We start from the raw sequence: 21301 nt of genomic DNA, 5'->3' as shown, positions 1-21301 counted from the left end.
GAATTTTCGTACATTGAGACCCCTATACCTACCATGCATGAGGTGGGGACTCATTAAGCTCAAAGTGGTCGACGCGCCGAGCGCTCAGGTAGGACAGGTACCGATTTTGACGGATTTTAAATCCATTTGACCACGTCTGCCGTTTTGAAATTTTGAAAATATATGATTATTATTATCGGAAAATAAGAATGGCAGACCATTATCGCGCATTTTACTTTGTGGCAGACCACTTTGAAAATGCTAAATTGCATTGAAAATGCAAAATTTTGAAAGTAATTGACTAGATCTGCCATTGATTTAATAATATGTTGTTTATTATAGTCTTAAAAACTTATATTGATCACGGCAGACCTCTACATTGCGTACATACATCAACATATAATAAAATCTTAGCTACTACCCGGCCAGATGTATATTATGTTTTCCGTTCACTGTTTTAGAGGAATATAATTTACTTGCGATTTACTTTAGCAATGTATTTACCGAAATTAATATTTTTTTTATATTCTATATACTAAACTTCATTAGTTAGACAATAAAGAAGTGAATTTTTTATGGAATAATTATAAATAATACGGTATAATGCTGACCAAAAAAAAATTCAATTCCTCATTTTTATCATTCAACATTTAACTTGCCAGCTATACAATGCCAAAAAATCTAGTGATGTAGATGATGGAAGGTTCCAGCTATTCGTTAGCAACTATAAATATTCAGACATCAATGAAAATTATAGAAAAAAAAATCAAAAATTTGAGGCAAGCTCAATACATAAGAGTGAGCTTTATCAACAACTTTTGAGGGCCCACTATATTTCTTCTATTTGGAGAAATGCTTACAAAAAGCAACTCACAACTTTAGACCCATTGGAGTATGGTTGGATTGAGCAGGACAACATATATGCCTTCAAAGGGTTCGAAGGTGACCAACTTCCATATTTTGTGAGTGACTTAATCACCAATGTTCCTGGTAAGTTGATAACAATTCTTTCTCGAACATGTTCAGATGAATTTACGTTCATTTTACAATTTATGTTTTATTTTTGCAGTATTCGATTCAATGGTTGATGAAGACGAGTCGCCTAACGATAAAGATGACTCCGATGATGATGATGATGATGAATGAAGATTGATATATATATATATATATATATATATATATATATATAATATGTAATGCATGCATGATATATTTTTAACTGATTTAACACTTTTAAATTTTGTCTTGACGAAATAAAAATGAGGAATTGAATTCTTTTTTGATCAGCATTGTACCGTATTATTTATAATTATTCCATAAAAAATTCACTTCTTAATTGTCTAACTAATGAAGTTTAGTATATATAATATAAAAAAATATTAATTTCGGTAAATACATTGCTAAAATAAATCGCAAGTAAATTATATTCCTCTAAAACAGTGTACGGAAAACATAATATACATCTGGCCGGGTAGTAGCTAAGATTTTATTATATGTTGATGTGTGTACGCAATGTAGAGGTCTGCCGTGATCAATATAAGTTTTTAAGACTATAATAAACAACATATTATTAAATCAATGGCAGATCTAGTCAATTACTTTCAAAATTTTGCATTTTCAATGCAATTTTGCATTTTCAAAGTGGTCTGCCACAAAGTAAAATGCGCGATAATGGTCTGCCATTCTTATTTTCCGATAATAATAATCATATATTTTCAAAATTTCAAAACGGCAGACGTGATCAAATGGATTTAAAATCCGTCAAAATCGGTACCTGTCCTACCTGAGCGCTCGGCGCGTCGACCACTTTGAGCTTAGTGAGTCCCCACTACATGCATGGTAGGTATAGGGGTCTCAATGTACGAAAATTCAGGTCTGGTCAAATACATACAGGTAGATCCCACGGGCTCTCGGGCTATAGTAGGTGAGCTCACGGGGCTCAAACCTGACGACGATGCTAACACGAACCCTAGCAAGAGTCGTGCTTCGCACAATCTACCACCGGATCGGAATCGCGACCCACTGAGAAGATCCGGCGAGAAACTCAGTGGGCTGTGTCTGAGAGTTAATTTAATCGTCGAGCCCTTCGTCGCAAGCGACGGGTTCGACGAGAACGGTGACCGGTGCTTGAAGTACCTAGAAGCACCGTTAGTGGATCGGGAGGATCCGAGATGACGTGTTTTGGGCGACGTCGACTGCTTTCCATTCTGTCCGCGGAATCGGGAATGTAGTTACCGGCGGCCACGATGAGAGGGTTCTCGAGTCGTGCCGCTTTACCGAAGTGGGGAAATAATTATAGTGGAAACACTGTACAGGACGCGAAGTAGACTCGCGCGTTTCTACAAATCACACAGACAGATCAAACAGATTTGGCTCTTAGTTTTTTAAAATCGTTTTTATTTGCATATCTGGCTCTTTGGCTAATAAGTTTACCGACCACTGGGTTAGGTTATAATAAAACAATAAAATTTTAGTCAATAATATATGTATTTTGGTCTAATTAAAAACAATAATAAATATACGTAATTAGATGTTCCTCCGACTCAAGTCTTACGCTACTGACATGTAGTCACGTATGTCATGGAGTGGATAGATAGATCGCATTTAATTGTGGAGAGGCGCCTTTATACGCGTTTTCTTTTACGATACATCATAATATTATGCTTTGGGCTTCAAACCTTAAACTGACACCATCAAAATTATGTCTGTCTCGTTGAATTTAGGTAAAATAATTTATTTAGACTCCAATTACACTTCACATTAAAATAGAGGCGACATATTCCGGCTGAAATAAAATTTGTAAACATAAATAACTTCCATCTTTCATTCAATCAAATTTGTTTATTAATAGCAACAAATCATTAAAATTGTGTCTATAGTTGATTTGTCGAAGGTACAAACTGTTTCTATTAACTATTCTGAAGTGTCAATGACCTAACAGGCAACGCCCTATTTACTTATGTCATTTCCTAAAATATGTTAATAAATCGCATCTTTAGATTTGAAGTGACTTAACTATTTGTTTTTAAGAAAATGAGTTTTATACTTCAAACAACTTATAAACATGTATTCTATCAGTTTATAAAATTAAACTGTCTCTTTTAGACTAGAAAAGGACAAACTTACTCTTTATGTCTAAAACTGTAAAATGAGTTCCGTGCAAAAGTGTTAGTTTTATAAAATAAATATTACCTAATTAAAATAATAATTTAAATATAATATTAGCCATTCATGCGGAATACGTTTTAATATGATCTGGGCAACCCTTTGAATTTAAACATGTGATCTCTTCACAGCATATAGCTGACAACCAGTGAACCACCTTCCAATGCAGGTGCCCTATCTTCAGTGCCTTACAAATTTGTTCCTACTATCCTTACCGAAACAAACCAATAAGAGTTTTTTTTGAATATCACTCTTCCAATGAATCCCATCTCGGATTCAGGCGCTATAGTATGCAGATGCAAATGTTTGACTGAACGAAACGGTGGCCAGTGATACCCAAAGCGTGCATCTTCAATACTCAAATTGTTTTTAGACAGCAACTCTCTCGATATGGACATCATTCTGTTAACTAAAACAAACATTATATGATTATTATTTAATTATGATTATGTATTTCAACTGTCAGAATATTATTATGGTCATTGAGTAAGTTCCTGTAAATCCTAAGCACCAGAATTCATTAATAATTTAGAACAGATATAGGCAGTAGGCAGCAGCTAGGCCCTGCCCCTGGTATTGCAGATGTCCATGAGCGACGGTAACCACTTACCATTGGGAGGGTCGTGTACAGGTCAATAAAAAAACTACTAGTATTATTACTACTAAAAAACTACAAGTGAATCAGTCAAAAAAAAAGCTAGCTAAGTTTTTCTTGGCCAATTCTTCTTAGGACTATAACTGTTCTTGCAGCTACTACAGTTTTAATATTCACTAGTTAATCACATCAAAGTTGTGATAAGTTTTATTCCTTTTTTTTTCCTACCTAAGCTGATAGCCTTGAGAGGCTTTTTTTTTATTGCTTAGATGGGTGGATGAGCTCACAGCCGACCTGATATTAAGTGGTTACTGGAGCCCATAGACATCTACAACGTAAATGCGCCACCTACCTTGAGATATAAGTTCTAAGGTCTCAGTATAGTTACACCGGCTGCCCCACCCTTCAAACCGAAACGCATTACTGCTTCACGGCAGAAATAGGCGGGGCGGTGGTACCTACCCAAAAGAGGTCCTACCACCAGTTATTCTAGCTATAGAGGCTATTCCAGCGTAACCTTAACTAGTAGGTGAGCTCACGGGGCTCAAACCTGACGACGTTGCTAACACGAACCCTAGCAAGAGCCGTGCTTCGCAGAATCTACCACCGGATCGGAAACGCGACTCACTGAGAAGATCCGGCGAGAAACTCAATGTGCTGTGTCTGATGGTTAATTTACTCGTCGAGCCCTTCGTCGCAAGCGACAGGTTCAACTAGAACGGTGACTGGTGCTTCAGGTACCTAAAAGCACCGTTAGTGGATCGGGAGGATTCGAAATGACGTGTTTGGGGCGACGTCGACTGCTTTCCATTCTTTCCGCAGGATCGGGAATGTAGTTACCGGCGGCCACGATGTGAGGGTTCTCGTGTCGTGCCGCTTTATCGAAGTGGCGCATCGACGCCGACTGCAGATACTTACTGATGGACTCTAGGTCCAGGTCGTCATGGAGGTCGACGTTCCTGATGAACCACGGGGCTCCGACGGCTATCCTGCAAAAACGGGATTGAATAACTTGGAATGATTTTAAGTGAGTGCGGGCCGCGTGAGCGAACACTACACTTGCATAGGTCATGACGGGGCGTATGCAAGTTCTGTAGAGTGTCACCTTATTTCTAAGGGACATTTTACTTCGCCTGCATATCATAGGGTAGAGACCTAGTATGAAGGCGGCACGGTCGCGTACCGTCTTTATATGGGGGCGGAATGTCATCCTTCTATCGAGGGTGACGCCTAAGTATTTGAACTTCGGGGCCCATGGTATGGGTTGGTCGTACATCGCGATTGGGCGAATGGCGGAGACGGAGGTGTTGACGCGCCTAGTCTGGAGTGGGATGCTCAACGTGATGTTCGGAGGGCGACCCCTTTTGAAGAGCACCGCTGTGCTTTTCGTGGGGTTGATGTCGATGCGCCACTTCCGGAACCACTGTCCCATGGTGGTAGTTGCGGTCTGAAGTCGCCGATCTAGCAACGACTTCTTCCTACACAAGTACTAGATAGCCGTGTCATTGGCGAAGAGTGCCAGATGGGTCTCCAGAGACCGGGGTATATCATTGATATACAAACTGAACAGTAACAGGGAGAGGGCAGAGCCTTGCGGGACTCCTGTGACGTGACAGGGGCGGGAGCGCGTTCCCTCGACTCGATATTGGAACGGTTTTATTCCTCCTGTTTTCTGGGAGCAATGACATATTTTTCATCAAACAAGGCTTGCGGAGAGTACTCACCTGGCATTGCTCACACGATCATATCCATGTGAGACCGCAACCACTCAATATGAGGTGGACTATTTTCTGATTTTTCTACAAATGCAATGATTTTTTTTTATATAAAACCTTTTAGTTTAAAAAAAGGATTTTTCTTATATAGATTGACTGAACTCTCTGTCATTGAGAAAAAAAGACTAGTTCAGTTTTAGTTAATTCAAGAATACCGTGTAAAATAATATGCAGAAAATAAAGGCTATAATATTGTTTTCATATTATGGTACAGAAAACGCAATTAAGCTTTTTATTATTGTTTAACTACTTTTAGAATATTCTATATCATTATAACATGTTTAACGTACATTTCAATTGGTGTATACCCACATATTTTTATTTATTTAAAACTTTGGCCATGCCTTTTGCATAGACATGACGAATACTATATACTGCCCTATGATATATTTTTATAGAAGCAGTGAGGTTTAGGCAAAGATATCTCAGCAATGTGTCTCTAATTAGTGAAATTTACTTACGTAGTTCCTTGTCGGCGCTCGTCAAGCTCTTGACATCTTCGATATGCCTTTTAGGTATAGTCAGAATATGAAAACGACTGGCCGGTTTGATGTCACGAAAAACGCACACTTCATCGTCTTCATACAATATTTCCGTGCCCTCTAGTTTGTTAGCGATGTTACAGAATATACAGGACGATTTAGATGGTGGCGTTGTTGACATTTTGGTTTGACTAGACACGAACAACTGGTTTTCTGGCTCTAAAACTTACATGCTTTTTTTTCTATTATCACTGATTATTTACTGATTGGTGATTTCTGATTGTGATAATGTCACAATAATGTGACCTTAGCTTTGGCAATTTTTTTGGTTGTTATGTCCCGTTTTACAAGCAAACGTATCGTAGGTCATAAGAGTTCTTCATAGAAATCCAAAACCATTGATCATTTCGCATGCAAAAAGGGTCATAAAATTTAATGAAAAGCTTCACACAAAAAATGAAAAATTTGACTGAAATAAGAATGGAATTTTGAGAAGAACCTAAGTTCTTCGAGCCCTAAGGCTCGAAAATTGTTCTAATTTTCTATGCTTGTATTTTCGCTTTTTTTTTCCTACCTAAGTTGATAGCCTTGAGAGGCTATATTAGCGTCGCCTTACCTAGTAGGTGAGCTCGCGGGGCTCAAACCTGATGACGTTGCTAACACGAACCCTAACAAGAGCCGCGCTTCGCAGAATCGACCACCGGATCGGAAACGCGACCCACCGAGAAGATCCGGCGAGATACTCAGTGGGCTGTGTCTGGGGGTTAATTTAGTCATCAAGCCCTTCGTCGTAAGCGACGAGTTCAACGAGGACGATGACCGGTGCTTGAGATACCTTAAAAGCACCGTTAGTGGATCGGGAGGATCCGAAATAACGTATTTGGGGCGAGGCCGACTGCTTTTCATTCTGTCCGCAGGATCGGGAATATAGTTACCGGTGGCCAGGATGAGAGGGTTCTCGTGTCGTACCGCTTTATATATATATTTGGCTGATCGACCGAAACCGCCTACAATATAGTGTTTTTTTTTTTTTAAATACGTATTTATACAGAATCTTACAGGTTATTGGTGCTAGCAAGTCTTGTGAGTTTGCATATGTAGGCAGCCATTATAACCTACAATTGAGATTTAGACCTTATGTTTCAAGGTGCAATTCATGTTGTGATCTCTATGGACTGCGATAACCGCTTAACAACAAGTGCGTCTAAAGCTCGCTATATGCAATAAATTGAAACAGTTTATAAACTTTAGCTAAAATTCGATTGTTACTACATCCGTTTATTCTTAAATTGACTATGCTGTATGAAATTAGGTACGTTTGCCTTTTCCTACAGATTTTGTAAACAAATAACAAACTGTAAACGTAACCTATAATTTAATACTGTTTTCATATAAATCGTAAAGTAATTCCGAATTATATCTTACGTATACGTAACAATTTATGTTCTGTTTAAAACGGTGTAAAAGATTCTGTTTCATTACAAAATTAAACTTTAGTCGAAATAATGGATGAAACGGAATTAGACCCGTCCGTATTAGGAACTCGTGAGTACTGGAAAGAGGCTTACGCTAAAGAAATTCGGAATTTCGATGAGTTTGGTGATACCGGAGACGTTTGGTTCGGTGAAGACAGTGCCCTCCGAGTAATAAGGTGGATCTGCGACTGCGGGGTGGACAGAAACAGTCCCATCATCGACTTAGGTACTGACTTAGAAATTAGACGCACCGTATTCATTTACGAGCTAAAAAGTTGCTACAATTACGATTCCGCAATATAAAGCTTTATGAAAATCATTTTGTCCTATTATGTTCATACTTGATGTTCAAAGATTAATATGTAACTCAGCCGACTGGGAAATTCTCATATTGTATACTGCCTTTCCGCCCGCAGCTGTGACCGCGTGATCAACAGTATATGGTGTGAGTGGAGACTGTGCTCGTCACTGCAATGAAAGGTAGCCTATATTCTTTCCCAGGGCTCAGAATTATGTTGGTACAGAATTTCGTCAAGATCAGTTAAGTGGATGGGGAGGTGGAAACGTAATAGATAGAGTTACATACATATTAGGATTATTTGCTATGCGATTTGCCACATCATAACACTAAAAAAAAATTATTGGTTGTCTGTAAAGTCTTGTGTGTAAAACATCCATGTCACATGAGAAGTGAGGTAAATGTATCACAAGCCAACACTTGGGCCGACCCTGCCTCCTTATCGCTTGTTCTGTGCTCTGATTTGCATGTTCAAGCTCGGGTGGAGTGTGACCCTTTTTTGTGTGTGCAGCCAGTGTTCACCGATTTATAAGACAAAAGTAAATAAATAAATATCTCTACATATGAAATCTACATGCGAATTTGTTCAATAGTTAAAATATGTAAACAAAAGACAAACAGTCATTTTAAAATCTAAAAATCGATTTATGTTCTTACTCATTGTTATTACTGTTATTATTCTTCTTTAATTAATTACTCTGTTCTGTTTTCATTTTGTTTTATCAATATATAAAGACTAGATTGCACTAGATGTTGTTTTTAAAAATAAGAATTGACCTTGTTGAAGTTTATTTTTCTTCTTATGACAATATAAGATGCTTAAGATAGTTCTATACATAGAGATACTAGGCTTTTCTCCTGACAAAGTGGGCCTTTCAAGGCGGAAACGGAGGGATGTCAATTTTGACTTTTTACAGTGATAATTTTCAGTATGAGTTATAATATCTCTGAATGGAGGATCAGCAATATTTTCACTAATACCTTTTCTTCATAATTTCTCCCCAGGCTTTCTCTGTTACTCTGTTCTCTGCTACATCATTGCAATGTTGTTTACTCAGTAATGATAGTGTTGTATGAATTAAGGAATTGAAAATTGACAGATAAAAGGCAATCTATCTATAGGAGGCAGTCTCCTCCCGGTGACGGTCACGGGGCGACCTAAGGGGTTGAGGCTGCGCCGCACGCTACCGTCACTCGCGCGCTGGCAGCAGGAGGACGAGACGACGCGTCGGCGGCTGCGGCAGTCCGCATTGTCGTCGTCGCTGTCGTTGCCGAACATACTGTGGGAGAACAACCCAGTCGGCACTGTATCGCCTTCCGATCCGGCAGGCTGGTTCTGTCCCAGCGAGGTATCTCGGAACACCAGCGGCATCCGGGTGGCCTGTTCGGGCCGCCGTACAGCGGAGACGGCGTCGTTTGTCGTCGACTATCGCCTCGATGACCCGTCGGTCAGGCGTCCTCGGGGTGGCGCCGCGTGTCTGGTTGTAATGTTGACCGCGGGAACCCCCCTACTCTGACCGGGCTCTGACCCGGACAGAGATCGGACATCGGGTGTAAGAGTGCAGGGGAGTCGTTTAGTGAATAGGGCCCTAAAATTCCTTAGGCCCGCGGTCTGCTCCCAACACCTTGCAGATCGTTAAGTTCCACATAACCTGCGCGCCCTTAAGGCACGGGACCTCGTAGAAGGTTCGGCCCCGGCCCGAAAAAAAAAGAACTATCTATATATATATTATTATCGACCAGAAGTGAGGTAGTTAACAAAAAGAAATAAATAACACAGAACTGGCCTAATTATATTTCACTGAATTAACAAAACTTCTAACAAAATGATTTCAATTTACTATTAACGAAAACTGTTAAAATTACACAAGTCTCGGACATGTTTCAACAAGAACCGCACTCACGAACGCCACGCACAAAAAAGAGGCAAAGGCGCAGCGAGGGATCGTTTTTATAGTTTTAGCGCTGGCTCTCGGTCGGGGGTTGCCAGGATTCTGTAACACGGCCGTTCCTGATGGCGAGGCGTCCTCGACCGCTTCATCTCTCAGCAGAAGCATATCTCTTCCAGCTACGTCAGAGCTTGCATCAACAAGGTCACCCTCTGTAACGTAACAAAAAAAAAATACACCCAGACCTTAATGCTCTAAAACTTTCTAAAATTTAGAATCCCTACTACAGACGCAAGCGTGCACTCTTACATCTGCAGCGAGGACGAGCCAAAGATAAACATTTGAAGTGAGAAGAATGGATATCGCACAACTGTCCCAAACTGCGCAATTTGAGACACCTGCACGATTCCTTTACTGAGTTAGCCCGTACAGGAAACGTCTAAAACAGTAGCGCGCTGTTGTCGGCAATATTCACCGATACAGATACTGAACATTACCGACACAACACAGCTAAACAGTAGGGACGCAAGATCCGGCCGAATCCGCATCTACCATACTGCTCAAAAAAATAAACGGGAAGTAAAGCACCGTCGTGCCCACCTCAACCTCAAAAATGGGAAGTAAAGCACCGAAGTGCCCACCTCAACCTCAAAAATGGGAAGTAAAGCACCGAAGTGCCCACCTCGACCTTCACATATTAATTTCGAAGAAAAGGCTGCATGTCACCGGGGTCCACTCGTAAGGATGATGTGGAAGCAGGGCAGCCGTCCCAGCTCCAGTCTGCTCCCACGATGCGAGGCTGCACCACGTGTGGCGGGCGTCCCGCTCGACCGTCCTGATAGATAATCCGTTGGGTAGTCCGCAGCAGCAGGCCGCAGACTAAGCGACATCGCCCTCTGCGTCACTGCCAGTCGTACAGCACCGTGCAGTCGGCGGCATGCGAGCAACACGTGCAGTATGCACGTCAGAAGTAGGTGAGCGCGCGCATGCAGCGGCACGCGAGCAACACGTGCAGTATGCACGTCTGAAGCAGGCGAGCGCGCGCAGCCAGCGGCACGCGAGCAGTGTGCGCAGCCAGCGGCACGCGAGCAGTGCGCGCAGCCAGCGGCACGCGAGCAGTGTGCGCAGCCAGCGGCACGCGAGCAGTGCGCGCAGCCAGCGGTACGCGAGCAGTGCGCGCAGTATGCGCGCCAGAAGTAGATGAGCGCGCGCAGGTACCGGCACGCGAGCAACACGTGCAGTCTGCACGGCTCTGCGCTCTCCTGCTGGAGCACGGCGCCGACTCGCTACTGACCTTACACGTCGGCGACAACGCCCTGCATCTGTGAACAAATCAGACAGAAGGCGCCTCCATTGTCAAAGTTTAGATAGCACCTGCAATGCTCCAATAATCCTGTTCGTCACGCCGTCCATCTGCTGACCAGCACTACTACACACACCCGCCGATTTGCATGACGCTGTTCCAGGGTATTCAGGTGCACATGCGTCACCCCCTTCGACGGAAATCGTTGCTGCTGGTGGCAAAAATAACTGCGCGTGGCGTTCGGTACAAGAGTGCGACAGCGTATTGCGATTAGACGGTACCGGTAAAGTGGTCATTAATCTCACGATCTCACGAGTATAATTATGTTCTAAACAACGATTCCACGGAACTATGCCAGGAGACATCCTGCGGCGTAGGTGTCTTGCTCTTCCTACACACAGCACGATCGCGACGATGATAATTGCAACAAACTCCTAAATCAAGAATTCGAGCGGTCATGACAGCGTCGATGAGAATGATCGCGCCTGTATTTTCTACATCGACGTCCCGTCACTTTTCAAAAGCACGTGGTTTTATCCCACTTCTGATATTATCGACCAGAAGTGAGGTAGTTAACAAAAAGAAATAAATAACACAGAACTGGCCTAATTATATTTCACTGAATTAACAAAACTTCTAACAAAATGATTTCAATTTACTATTAACGAAAACTGTTAAAATTACACAAGTCTCGGACATGTTTCAACAAGAACCGCACTCACGAACGCCACGCACAAAAAAGAGGCAAAGGCGCAGCGAGGGATCGTTTTTATAGTTTTAGCGCTGGCTCTCGGTCGGGGGTTGCCAGGATTCTGTAACAATATATATAAATGAATTGCTGTTCGTTAGTCCTGGCTGCACCGATTTGGCTAATTTTGGTTTTGAATTATTTTTGGAAGTCCAGAGAAGGTTTAAAAGGTAGATAAATATGAAAATGCTCGGAATTAAATATAAATAACAGTTTTGTTTTTCCTTAGATGTATCCCCCGTCGAATGGATTCCTTTTTTTTGTTTTAAGTTTATTTTATACAAAAGTTTAGGTCTTTCCTTTATCGATTGAGGCACTACGAAGTCTTCCGGGTCAGCTAGTTAATAATAAAAAAACAAAGAAAAAATAGCTAAAGTGGTATTACCAGTTTAGAATACTCAGCTTGATATTAGAAATCCATATATTTAGTTGCGTTGTAATCAAAAATATTTTTTATTGTTGCGCAAACAGATCCTCTTACAGCTCGCTAGATGATGAGTGGTCAACTTCAACTCAAGGATATCAGCAATGTCAGAGCCAAACCATTGCTCACTAAGAGCTCTCCTCATACCTTTTGAAGTCGTCGTGGCCTAAAAGATAAGAAAGACGTCCGGTGCATTCGTGTTGAAGCGATGCACCTGTGTTCGAATTCCGCAGGCGGGTACCAATTTTTCTAATGAAATACGTACTTAACAACGATTCACGATTGACTTCCACGGTGAAGGAATAATATCGTGTAATAAAAATCAAATCCGCAAAATTATAATTTGCGTGATTACTGGTGGTAGGACCTCTTGTGAGTCCGCAAGGGTAAGTACCACCGCCCCGCCTATTTCTGCCGTGAAGCAGTAATGCGTTTCGGTTTGAAGGGTAGGGCAGCCGTTGTAACTATACTTGAGACCTTAGAACTTATATCTCAACGAGGGTGGCGCATTTACGTTGTAGATGTCTATGGGCTCCAGTAATCACTTAACACCAGGTGGGCTGTGAGCTCGTCCACCGATCTAAGCAATAAAAAAAAAACCCGGTTCGCGTAGCACTCTCCGAACACCATGAGGAGAGTTCATACCAAAGCTGGACCGTATGTTGCAGAAATGTTTTTACCATCGCACCGCCCGCCACCGGAGTAGAGTTCATCCATACTACCTGGAGCCACTGCGTTCATCCACAGTGCGTTTCCAGAGGTCTTTTTTGCCACGTAGCATCCGGCTTTGGAATGAGCTTCCCTCCACTGTGTTTCCCGAGCGCTATGACATGTCCTTCTTCAAACGAGGCTTGTGGAGCGGTAGGCAGCGGCTTGGCTCTGCTCCTGGCATTGCTGAAGTCCATGGGCGACGGTAACCACTCACCATCAGGTGGGCCGTATGCTCGTCTGCCTACAAGGGCAATAAAATAAAATAAAAAAGATTTCTGGAAACACTGTGGATGAATGCAGTGGCCAGCCTTTACCAAAGTCGAATAAAATAAAGTTAAATAAATAAATAAATAAATAAAGTCGACGATAACACCCCCTTGTGGGCGCTGCAGGCCTTAAAGGGGCGGTAAGAGACCCGGAAAAAAGTGGGGGCGTTGTGTAGAAGCTTGGGAGTCGATTTGATTTTATCTACGAGGACTCTTAGATACCGACTGAGCTCTTGCCGTACTGGTTATTAAGTAGGTGAAAAAATGGGGCACTAAAAAATAATTTATTCTCAAAGTGGGCAGCAGACAAAATAAGTTTGGGAACCCCTGTTCTACACAGTATGGATGAACTCTGCTCTGATGGCTGGTGGTGGTCCTCAGCACACTCCCTAGTACACCAAAACAACTCTAGTAAACACAGACGTTTCATTTTTATAATGATTCAATAAATATAGTGGTTTTTTCTTTTCAGGCTGTGGAAACGGTTACACACTATCTGAATTAGCAAAAGAAGGATTCACAAATCTACTCGGAGTGGATTACTGCGAGGCTGCCATTACTTTAGCCCGAAAAGTTGCCAAGCAGAATTATCCCTTCATCAACTATAAGGTATTTATTGTGCACAAGGTGTAATTAGGTTGTTCCCTTGTGTCGAATATGGAAAAACTAAAGGCAAAGTAATGTCGGATACTTCTTTATCTACATTATAAATATAATTTATGCCACAATTTTTTAAATTCTGCTTTATATTTCTGCATTGTTACAAGCGTTATGATTATGGGTAGATTTTTGTACTGGCTTCTAGGTTCATACAACATGGCTTCCCACTACATGGGATTTTGTAGGAACATATCTATTGTGATATAGAAAGGTAATTGGCAATGTTTTTTGAAGTTATACTTCTTTAGGCGCGTTATGAAAAATTGATGAGAGTGAAATTTTACGATGCGTGCGCACCGTGACACAAAATTAACAGAAATGAAGTTGCCCACTAAATCGCTCATTACAAGACGACCGACGTAACTTGGCGAATCTGAATATAGCCGCAGGTGAACTTTCGCGCATGTACACTCGTAAAAAAAAGTGTTATTAGCATTCATTTTTTAACGTTAAATATTTATTATTAATTACTTAATATTTAAAAAAAAAAGAAATAAATTTAATAAAAATAAAGTATAACTTCTTACGCGCGTACATAAGTACACGCACCCTTTTTTAGTGTGTTTGTGAGGAACCGTGTGGAATAGAATAGGCAGCTGGTATTATTATACTGTTAAAAGTGAGACCTTACAACTCATGTCTCGAGGTGGGTGGCGGCATATACGTTGTAGATGTCCATGGGCTCCGGTAACCACTTAACACCAGGTGGGCCGTGAGCCTGTCCACTCACCTAAGCAATAAAAAAAATCGTTTCGAGGATTTATTGTTCTCTTTATCTTTATTTGCAGTTATTCGACATAACAACGGACGATGTAATAGCGTTGGGCCAATATGCCATAGTTCATGACAAGGGCACATACGATGCTATAGGCCTGAATCCCATAGACCCTAAAGCCTGCCGAGAGAAATACATCGAACAAATTCATAGACTGCTCCTCGATGAGGGTGAGTGGCAATACTCAATCAAGTCGTAACCAAGCTTGAAGTCGTCGTGGCCTAAAGGATAAGACGTCCGGTGCATTCGTGTGTAGCAATGCACCGGTGTTCGAACCCCGCAGCCGGGTACCATTTTTTCTAATGAAATACGTATTTAGCAAATTTTAATGTTCACACGATTGACTTCCACGGTGAAGGAATAATACCGTGCAATAAAAATCAAGCCCGCAAAAAATTTAATTTGCGTAATTACTGGTGGTAGGACTTCGCGTGAGTCCGCATGGGTAGGTACCATCGCCCTCGTTGTAATTATACTGAGACCTTAGAACTCGTATCTCAAGGTGGGTGGCGGCATTTACGTTGTAGATGTCTATAGGCTCCAGTAACTATTTAACACCAGATGGGCTGTGAACTCGTCCACACATGTCGGCAATAAAATAAAAATAAAAAGCAATTTCACTTAAAATCATTTTTTTTTTAATTTAGAATTGAAGCCGTCTATTATAATGGCTAATGAATTTGGATTTTAACAAAACTACATGGATCTGGAATAATGATTGATTTACTTAACGATATACAGCAGCTTGACTCTGCGATTCATTGGCGACGGTAACAACTCACTATCAGGTGGCTCGTCTGTCTACAACAGCAATTAAAAAAAAAAAAAAAAATTTAAAGCAATTAATTTACCAAAAAAAAACAAATGAGTTGATATTTGGACAGAATGACGTCTGTCGGGTCAGCTGAAGTGTCGGGGACAGGAAAAGCAACTAACTACCTAGGCTTACCTAGCATTTAAAGTCTCATTTAATTTTAACGGTCTAAATGTGAATTAATCGTTTTCCCAGGTATTTTCATAATAACATCATGCAATTGGACCGAAGAGGAATTAGTTAAACATTTTTCCGAGAAAATGAAATTGAAATGCGTACTACCGACTCCGCAGTTCCGTTTTGGCGGGAAAGTCGGAAGCGTTGTGTCGTCTGTGGTGTTTTGTAAAAAATAAATTTTTTAAATTAAAATACCTTTTATTTGGAGTCAGGCCGAGAGGTCAAAATTTGGTTTAAGCAACACTTCGTTTAATACGCGACATTTATCTTTGTAATCAAAGGTCCGGTTTATTTGGTATTAGCGTCAACAGTTCGATGTTTTTAACTAAACTTAAATTAAGTTTACTGTATTGAAATAGCCAAACAATTTTTTTTTGTTATGATTTTTTTACAAACTTTAAATGGCTCGCCTGTAAAGTTACAAAAATGTCGCTTAAACCACCCTTTCACCTTTCAAAGTTACATTTTTTTAGCATTTTATTACTAAAGAAATTAATTTGAAACTCGATGAAAAATAAAGAAGTACACTAGTCCTACGAATGAGATAAATACTTCTGTGTGCTTAGTGCGAGTTTTTTAACGTTCTCGATAGCGTAAAAGTTAGCTCATGGATCATGCATCAGCATCAGTTTGTATGGAATGGGATCGTTTGCCTACGTTTACCGCTAGGGGCGCTGTTCCAACTGCATACAAAATTGGGCTAACTTTTACGCTATCGAGAACGTTAAAAAACTCGCACTAAGCACACTTATGGTTTCGCTTCTACCTCGCGTGAACTGCACACAAATCTTTTACCTTGCCTTGTATCTTAAATCGTTCTAAATTGGCGACATTTATCCGATCCGATGTTTTAATAACTTCGAATGACGTTAATAATAATAATAATAATAATATGTATTTGGAACGTTTGCCTACGTTTGACGCTAGGGGCGCTGTTCCAACTGCATAGGTACCTACCTACAGATTTTAGTTAACTTTTACGCGATCGAGAACGTTAAAAAACTCGCACTAAGCAAACAGCGCGTATTGGCGGCACATGGTACATGCCGAACAGGAACCAACTAAAATCCTTTTTATTTTTTGCTTATCTGGTTGGTCTGGCATTACATGGATACCGGAGCCTATCAACAAAGTAAATTATGCCGTCACCCACATTTGAGACCAGATTTAAATGCCATGCGTAAAAGATGTGGTACCACCTGGATTTTTTTTCGCTCAACAACTTGCTAAGGGCAAGGTGGAAATAATGTAATATGCCTGTCACGTCTCACCATAAAGATTAATCTGTCGCTTGAATATTACAAAAAAGAAGTACCATCAAATGTTTATAAGTTTATTAGATAAAAACAATAATAATGCACTCTCTTCCCCAATTTCCAACAGCAAGCTCCAATTTTGTTTTAATATTTAAATGCCTTAATTCTAATAATCGATTAAAACCACATTATTAGGCAGAAAGAAATAGAAACAGGAATTCCGCTGACGAACATTTTACAGTTTTGTTTGTTCGTTTGAGGTTATTTATACACTAATTAATAGTTAACACATCATTACATGATTAACTGTTAGAGTTTTCGTGCCTAAATCGTATTTATAGATGCAGATTTTCATGACCATTGGCAGAATGGCAGAATGGCCATTTTGTCCACAGAATGATAAGTTTACAAATTACTTATGTATTATTCATTCCTATACATTATTTTATACACAACCGGATATTAGGTTTCTTGGCCATACATCAACGAAGTTAAAATAATTCAGCATACCTTAGGTTTGTAATTCCGACTAATTCCAAACTGTAGTTGGCTAATCAATTCACGGCTTTGTCTTTTTCATAAGGAATGTTATTTATTGTTAATAGATTAATTGTGATTTAATTGTTTCAAGTTTCCAAGATTTTTCTTTTAACGCTATTCATATTAGTTTTCAATTACATATATATTATACCTATTCAATAAGGGTATTTAACTATTTCACTTATGTATATTAATGTAGTTTTTTAAATGCTTCTGACACAAACATATTATTTATAATTAAACGGTAATGGTTTCTTTTGTATAATGCCTCAAAATAACAAAAGTTAAATTTCTTTCTACGCGCCCATACTTGGGTAGGTAGGTACTAAAATATGACTTCACAGATACATAGGGAATTACAGGAACTTTTGGCGGTATTTATACAAACACCTATTGTTTTTCGAGTAGCTATAAAATAGTTGTTTTGAACTTTCGCCGTTATTTACAATATATCGAGGGGTGAAAGGCTAATTGGTTTAAGCGACATTTTTGCGACTTTACAGAGAGCCAATTAAAGTTAAAAGTTGGAAAAAATATCATAACAAAGAATCTTCATCAGCTTTTTTCTTTTCATTCAACTTTGACGGGATAAACTTAATTAAAGTTTAATTAAAAAAAAAACAAATGTTGATGCTGATTAATACCAAACAAAACGGACTTTTCATTTTTATAATAGATGAATGTTTGTGTATTAAGCGAAATGTCGCTTAAACAAAATAGCTTTTTACAAGTTTGCTTTTACAAATGTAATAATTTCTGTATGATTTTCGTAAAAGATTCTTTTATGGACTCGAAAATATTCGATGATAAACTAAAAATTTCATAATTTTTGAATCACATTTTAACAATACATTCCGTGTGTGAAAATAAAATATTGTGTATGCTCTATTCTGCATGACATTGTAATGTTAATTGAGTAAATCAAAGATACAAATCAGTTAAATACCTTATTGTTTTAAAATTTTCCTGATAAATCCCAATACCAACTAAATTTCATAATATAATTTAATATAGTTTTTTTGTACTTATTTTTACGAATAAATTAATTGTAAACCTACATTTCGCCCCTAAAACTAAGATTTAATTCACTTTTAGTACAGCTCCCGTGCTTTTGTGATGAATTTTCTAATTTCCTATTTCTATATTATAACAACAATTTTATTCAGATAATTTTCATTTGTGCAAGCACCGTGTTATCTGCTAACAATGCTCAACTGCGACTATAATGTCATCAGGCAGTTTAAATTTCAAATAAGCACTTTGCAATTTTTTCACAAATACTTCACTCTTATGATTACAAACTACCCATAAAGTTATTATAGCAGCATAAATATATTAATATCTTGCAAATCGATGATACAACAATAACTGACTGATTTAAGTTTTTATAGAAAACAGCATCCTAAATAAATAAATTTAATGAAAACTTTTCAAGGAATGCACTAACTTAATTATAATATTAATGTTTGCCTTTAAGCTGAGTTAAATATTCTTTATAATTATTTTTTGTAGATGACAATTTCCAAACATGATCATTATCTGATTCAATGAGTATTATGCTGTAATCACATTACATCAATAAAAGCTTTGATGGCCCTTTCCCATAACCATTGTTTAATTATGACAATTTTAGTTGTTTTATTTTCATGCTTAATTCATTAGTTTTGTACGAAAACCTACAATAAATGGTGTATAATAATATGTTCATGACAAATGTTACCATTTTTAAAAAATACAGCAGATTTGCTGTTGTGATCTCAAAGACCACAGGGATTGTGGGCTACATTCTTTCGCAATACCTGTCTTCGATGCTTGTGGAGTTGTAAATGAGGTAGCCAAGTACCACCGACACCCCGGAGAATAGCAGTGTCAGAAACTGAAATATTTTCATTCTTTTAACGTCTCTGTTTAATAACTCATAATGGACCTGCAGGGTATTCAATGAATTTGACAGTGAGTCTTTCTCGGAGACTTTGTCAAGCAAATTGCCATTTTTAGGCAAATCCTTCTCCGGGAATTGGCATTTTAAACGGTATTCATCTATTTTACTACTAGGCGAACTCTGCCATATGTCCGCTAGATCTTTTGATGTCATATCTGTCTTTGGTATTTGTACTGACATTACCAGAAAGCGATCCTTTGTAACTGTTCGTAGATGAAAACCAGGTTGGACAACTATTAAGACTGATTGTGACATCCCAGCTGCTAGAGTACCCGAGCTGGGTCTAACCCGGAACTTTTCTGGTGAAGTTGTACGAATTTTGAATGATATCGCACTCTCATCCATATTTGTTATGGTGAACTGCCCGGAGATCTCATCATTGTCTGTTTTGAATATTATAGTATCATTCGGAACAATTCTGAGCATCTCGCCGAGCGAGTGCTGATTTTCGCTCTGCTCTGCAAATGTGACTTTCTTCGGAGTATGCTCTGAACTACGACTTTCTGGTATGAATTCAAAAACATAGTTGTCTTTACCTCCCCAACAGGCAAGAGCTTGTTCCGGTGCCACAATATCCTTCAACGTATCTTTGGTGACAAATTTCATTTTTTCAACGGCCTTGGCAGGTAACAATGTCTTCACCACTTTAAAAGCCGCCGACAAAACCCAGGGCATGTTGTAAATAATGATGTAGTTGAGGAAATACGGATAATAACATTTAAATAGGGTTATTAAGTATTTGATTAGTTCCATGTCCATGTTACTGAGGCCAGTACCGTCCATATCAAAGAACATGCTGATTTTTTTACCATTCTCTTCTCGCTCGACCCTATCGAACCAGTATATCATGATTTTTTTCAACTCGTCATAGTCCCTTTGGCCTTTGATGTGCATTTTGGATTTGAAGACGAGGAGGAGACTGCCATCCACGTCTCTGCCCCGCGGGAAGAAGACACCTTCTTTAACATAGTCCATGCGTATGTTGTCCTCGTTGATGTTGGAAGCTCCGACATTTTTCCTCCAGGTAAGAATGTCCCACAGCATGTCGGCAGCCTGCTTAGCGTCTTTCTCGCAATGGGCCAGCACCCTCTTCAGGTACTTCTCATCTCTCGTTCGCTCTAAGTCGGCCGGGTGGAAGTCTACATCGTTTTCTTTGAGACGATTCTCAAAAATGCTCCGCACGTCCGCCGCAGTAGCCATGATTACTGATAAAACGATTATATCATTGAAGACAACAGGATATTGTCTTGAATTGCGTTAATTAAATGTTAATTTGTTTTGTACACGAAAATATGATCAGCTTGTAATGGTAAAATTTTGACATCTCATTATTTGGGCTATTTATCAGTCAGGCAAAGGGTATAGTGTAGATCCAAATTTTTAAGATAAGATTAAATGGAACCGATTCTCAAATGAAATTTGTTACCAAAGGAATTAAGTGAAATGGAATCAAATGAGAAAAGACAATAACGTGAGTGTTGAAAAGGTGAAAGAGCTTTTTTTAAATAAAAAGTAAAATAAAACTGTTCGTGTCAATTGATACTTTAGGTTGCTGTCAAAAAATAAACAACTATTTTTGACAATAAATGAAAATTAGCGGTTATTCCACTGGTTATTCGAGATTCTATTGAAATAACGGTTAAATTCATTTAAAAATGTACCGTGATTCTCATGTTTTAGTCAAATTTAATTTTAATAAAACATTCACAACCAGGACCTAAGTTATTGCATATAATTGAAAGACAATGACAATTTCGTCATATTTTCAATACATTGTTGCCACTTTTGAACTTTTAACACGACAATCATACTAATGATACAATGAAATACTTAAATCTGACTCAAAGAAGAATACTTTTATAAATTTTTTGTTATTGCCCTTGTAGGCAAATGAGTATAAGGCCCACCTGATAGTAAGTGGTTACCGTCGCTCATGGACATCAGTAATGCCAAAGCCAAATTTCCCAAAATAGAACAAAAATTGAAAGTGAACGACAATTATGCATAAAACAAATTCAACATAAAAT

The 21301-nt window shown here is 39.2% G+C and overlaps 3 protein-coding genes and 2 long non-coding RNA genes across 5 annotated transcripts; 1 reads left to right on the top strand and 4 right to left on the bottom strand.

Annotated features, from left to right (window-relative positions):
* Positions 1 to 2447: 2447 nt before the first annotated feature.
* LOC101736171 (adenosine 5'-monophosphoramidase HINT3) lies at positions 2448 to 6567 on the bottom strand. The gene is made up of 3 exons (XM_004924136.4): positions 5976 to 6567; positions 3360 to 3553; positions 2448 to 2764 (listed from the first exon to the last, which is right to left on the bottom strand). The coding sequence occupies exons 1-3, from the start codon at positions 6175 to 6177 to the stop codon at positions 2735 to 2737; spliced, it is 426 nt and encodes a 141-aa protein (XP_004924193.1). The 5' UTR covers positions 6178 to 6567; the 3' UTR covers positions 2448 to 2734.
* LOC119629161 (uncharacterized) lies at positions 4665 to 5968 on the bottom strand. The gene is made up of 3 exons (XR_009974227.1): positions 5805 to 5968; positions 5464 to 5538; positions 4665 to 4728 (listed from the first exon to the last, which is right to left on the bottom strand). It is a non-coding gene; the product is annotated as an uncharacterized LOC119629161 (long non-coding RNA).
* A 724-nt stretch (positions 6568 to 7291) lies between the features above and the next one.
* Positions 7292 to 15728, top strand: LOC101736309 (EEF1A lysine methyltransferase 2). Its single transcript, XM_004924137.5, has 4 exons — positions 7292 to 7697; positions 13583 to 13719; positions 14559 to 14715; positions 15555 to 15728. The coding sequence occupies exons 1-4, from the start codon at positions 7502 to 7504 to the stop codon at positions 15710 to 15712; spliced, it is 648 nt and encodes a 215-aa protein (XP_004924194.1). The 5' UTR covers positions 7292 to 7501; the 3' UTR covers positions 15713 to 15728.
* LOC134199655 (uncharacterized) lies at positions 9542 to 13587 on the bottom strand. The gene is made up of 2 exons (XR_009974228.1): positions 12095 to 13587; positions 9542 to 11773 (listed from the first exon to the last, which is right to left on the bottom strand). It is a non-coding gene; the product is annotated as an uncharacterized LOC134199655 (long non-coding RNA).
* Positions 15729 to 16855: 1127 nt separating the features above from the next.
* LOC101736518 (motile sperm domain-containing protein 2) lies at positions 16856 to 21013 on the bottom strand. Its single transcript, XM_021346695.3, has one exon. The coding sequence runs from the start codon at positions 20472 to 20474 to the stop codon at positions 19113 to 19115; it is 1362 nt and encodes a 453-aa protein (XP_021202370.2). The 5' UTR covers positions 20475 to 21013; the 3' UTR covers positions 16856 to 19112.
* Positions 21014 to 21301: the final 288 nt, after the last annotated feature.

This window comes from Bombyx mori, chromosome 11 (genome assembly GCF_030269925.1).
Source record: "Bombyx mori chromosome 11, ASM3026992v2".
Classification (NCBI taxonomy): Eukaryota; Metazoa; Arthropoda; class Insecta; order Lepidoptera; family Bombycidae; genus Bombyx; species Bombyx mori.
This window is presented reverse-complemented; position numbering and strand designations above follow the sequence as displayed.

What these genes read in the sequence shown, in the direction of transcription:
- LOC101736171 (XM_004924136.4), bottom strand. Translation starts at nt 6,177, where the DNA reads ATGTCAACAACGCCACCATCTAAATCGTCCTGTATATTCTGTAACATC. An exon ending in GAGCGCCGACAAGGAACTAC is followed by an intron (nt 3,554 to 5,975) that starts GTAAGTAAATTT and finishes TGTTTGTTTTAG; the next exon opens with TTAACAGAATGATGTCCATA. An exon ending in ACTCTTATTGGTTTGTTTCG is followed by an intron (nt 2,765 to 3,359) that starts GTAAGGATAGTA and finishes ATTTTATTTCAG; the next exon opens with CCGGAATATGTCGCCTCTAT.
- LOC101736309 (XM_004924137.5), top strand. Translation starts at nt 7,502, where the DNA reads ATGGATGAAACGGAATTAGACCCGTCCGTATTAGGAACTCGTGAGTAC. An exon ending in ATCCCTTCATCAACTATAAG is followed by an intron (nt 13,720 to 14,558) that starts GTATTTATTGTG and finishes CTTTATTTGCAG; the next exon opens with TTATTCGACATAACAACGGA. An exon ending in TAGACTGCTCCTCGATGAGG is followed by an intron (nt 14,716 to 15,554) that starts GTGAGTGGCAAT and finishes TCGTTTTCCCAG; the next exon opens with GTATTTTCATAATAACATCA.
- LOC101736518 (XM_021346695.3), bottom strand. Translation starts at nt 20,474, where the DNA reads ATGGCTACTGCGGCGGACGTGCGGAGCATTTTTGAGAATCGTCTCAAA.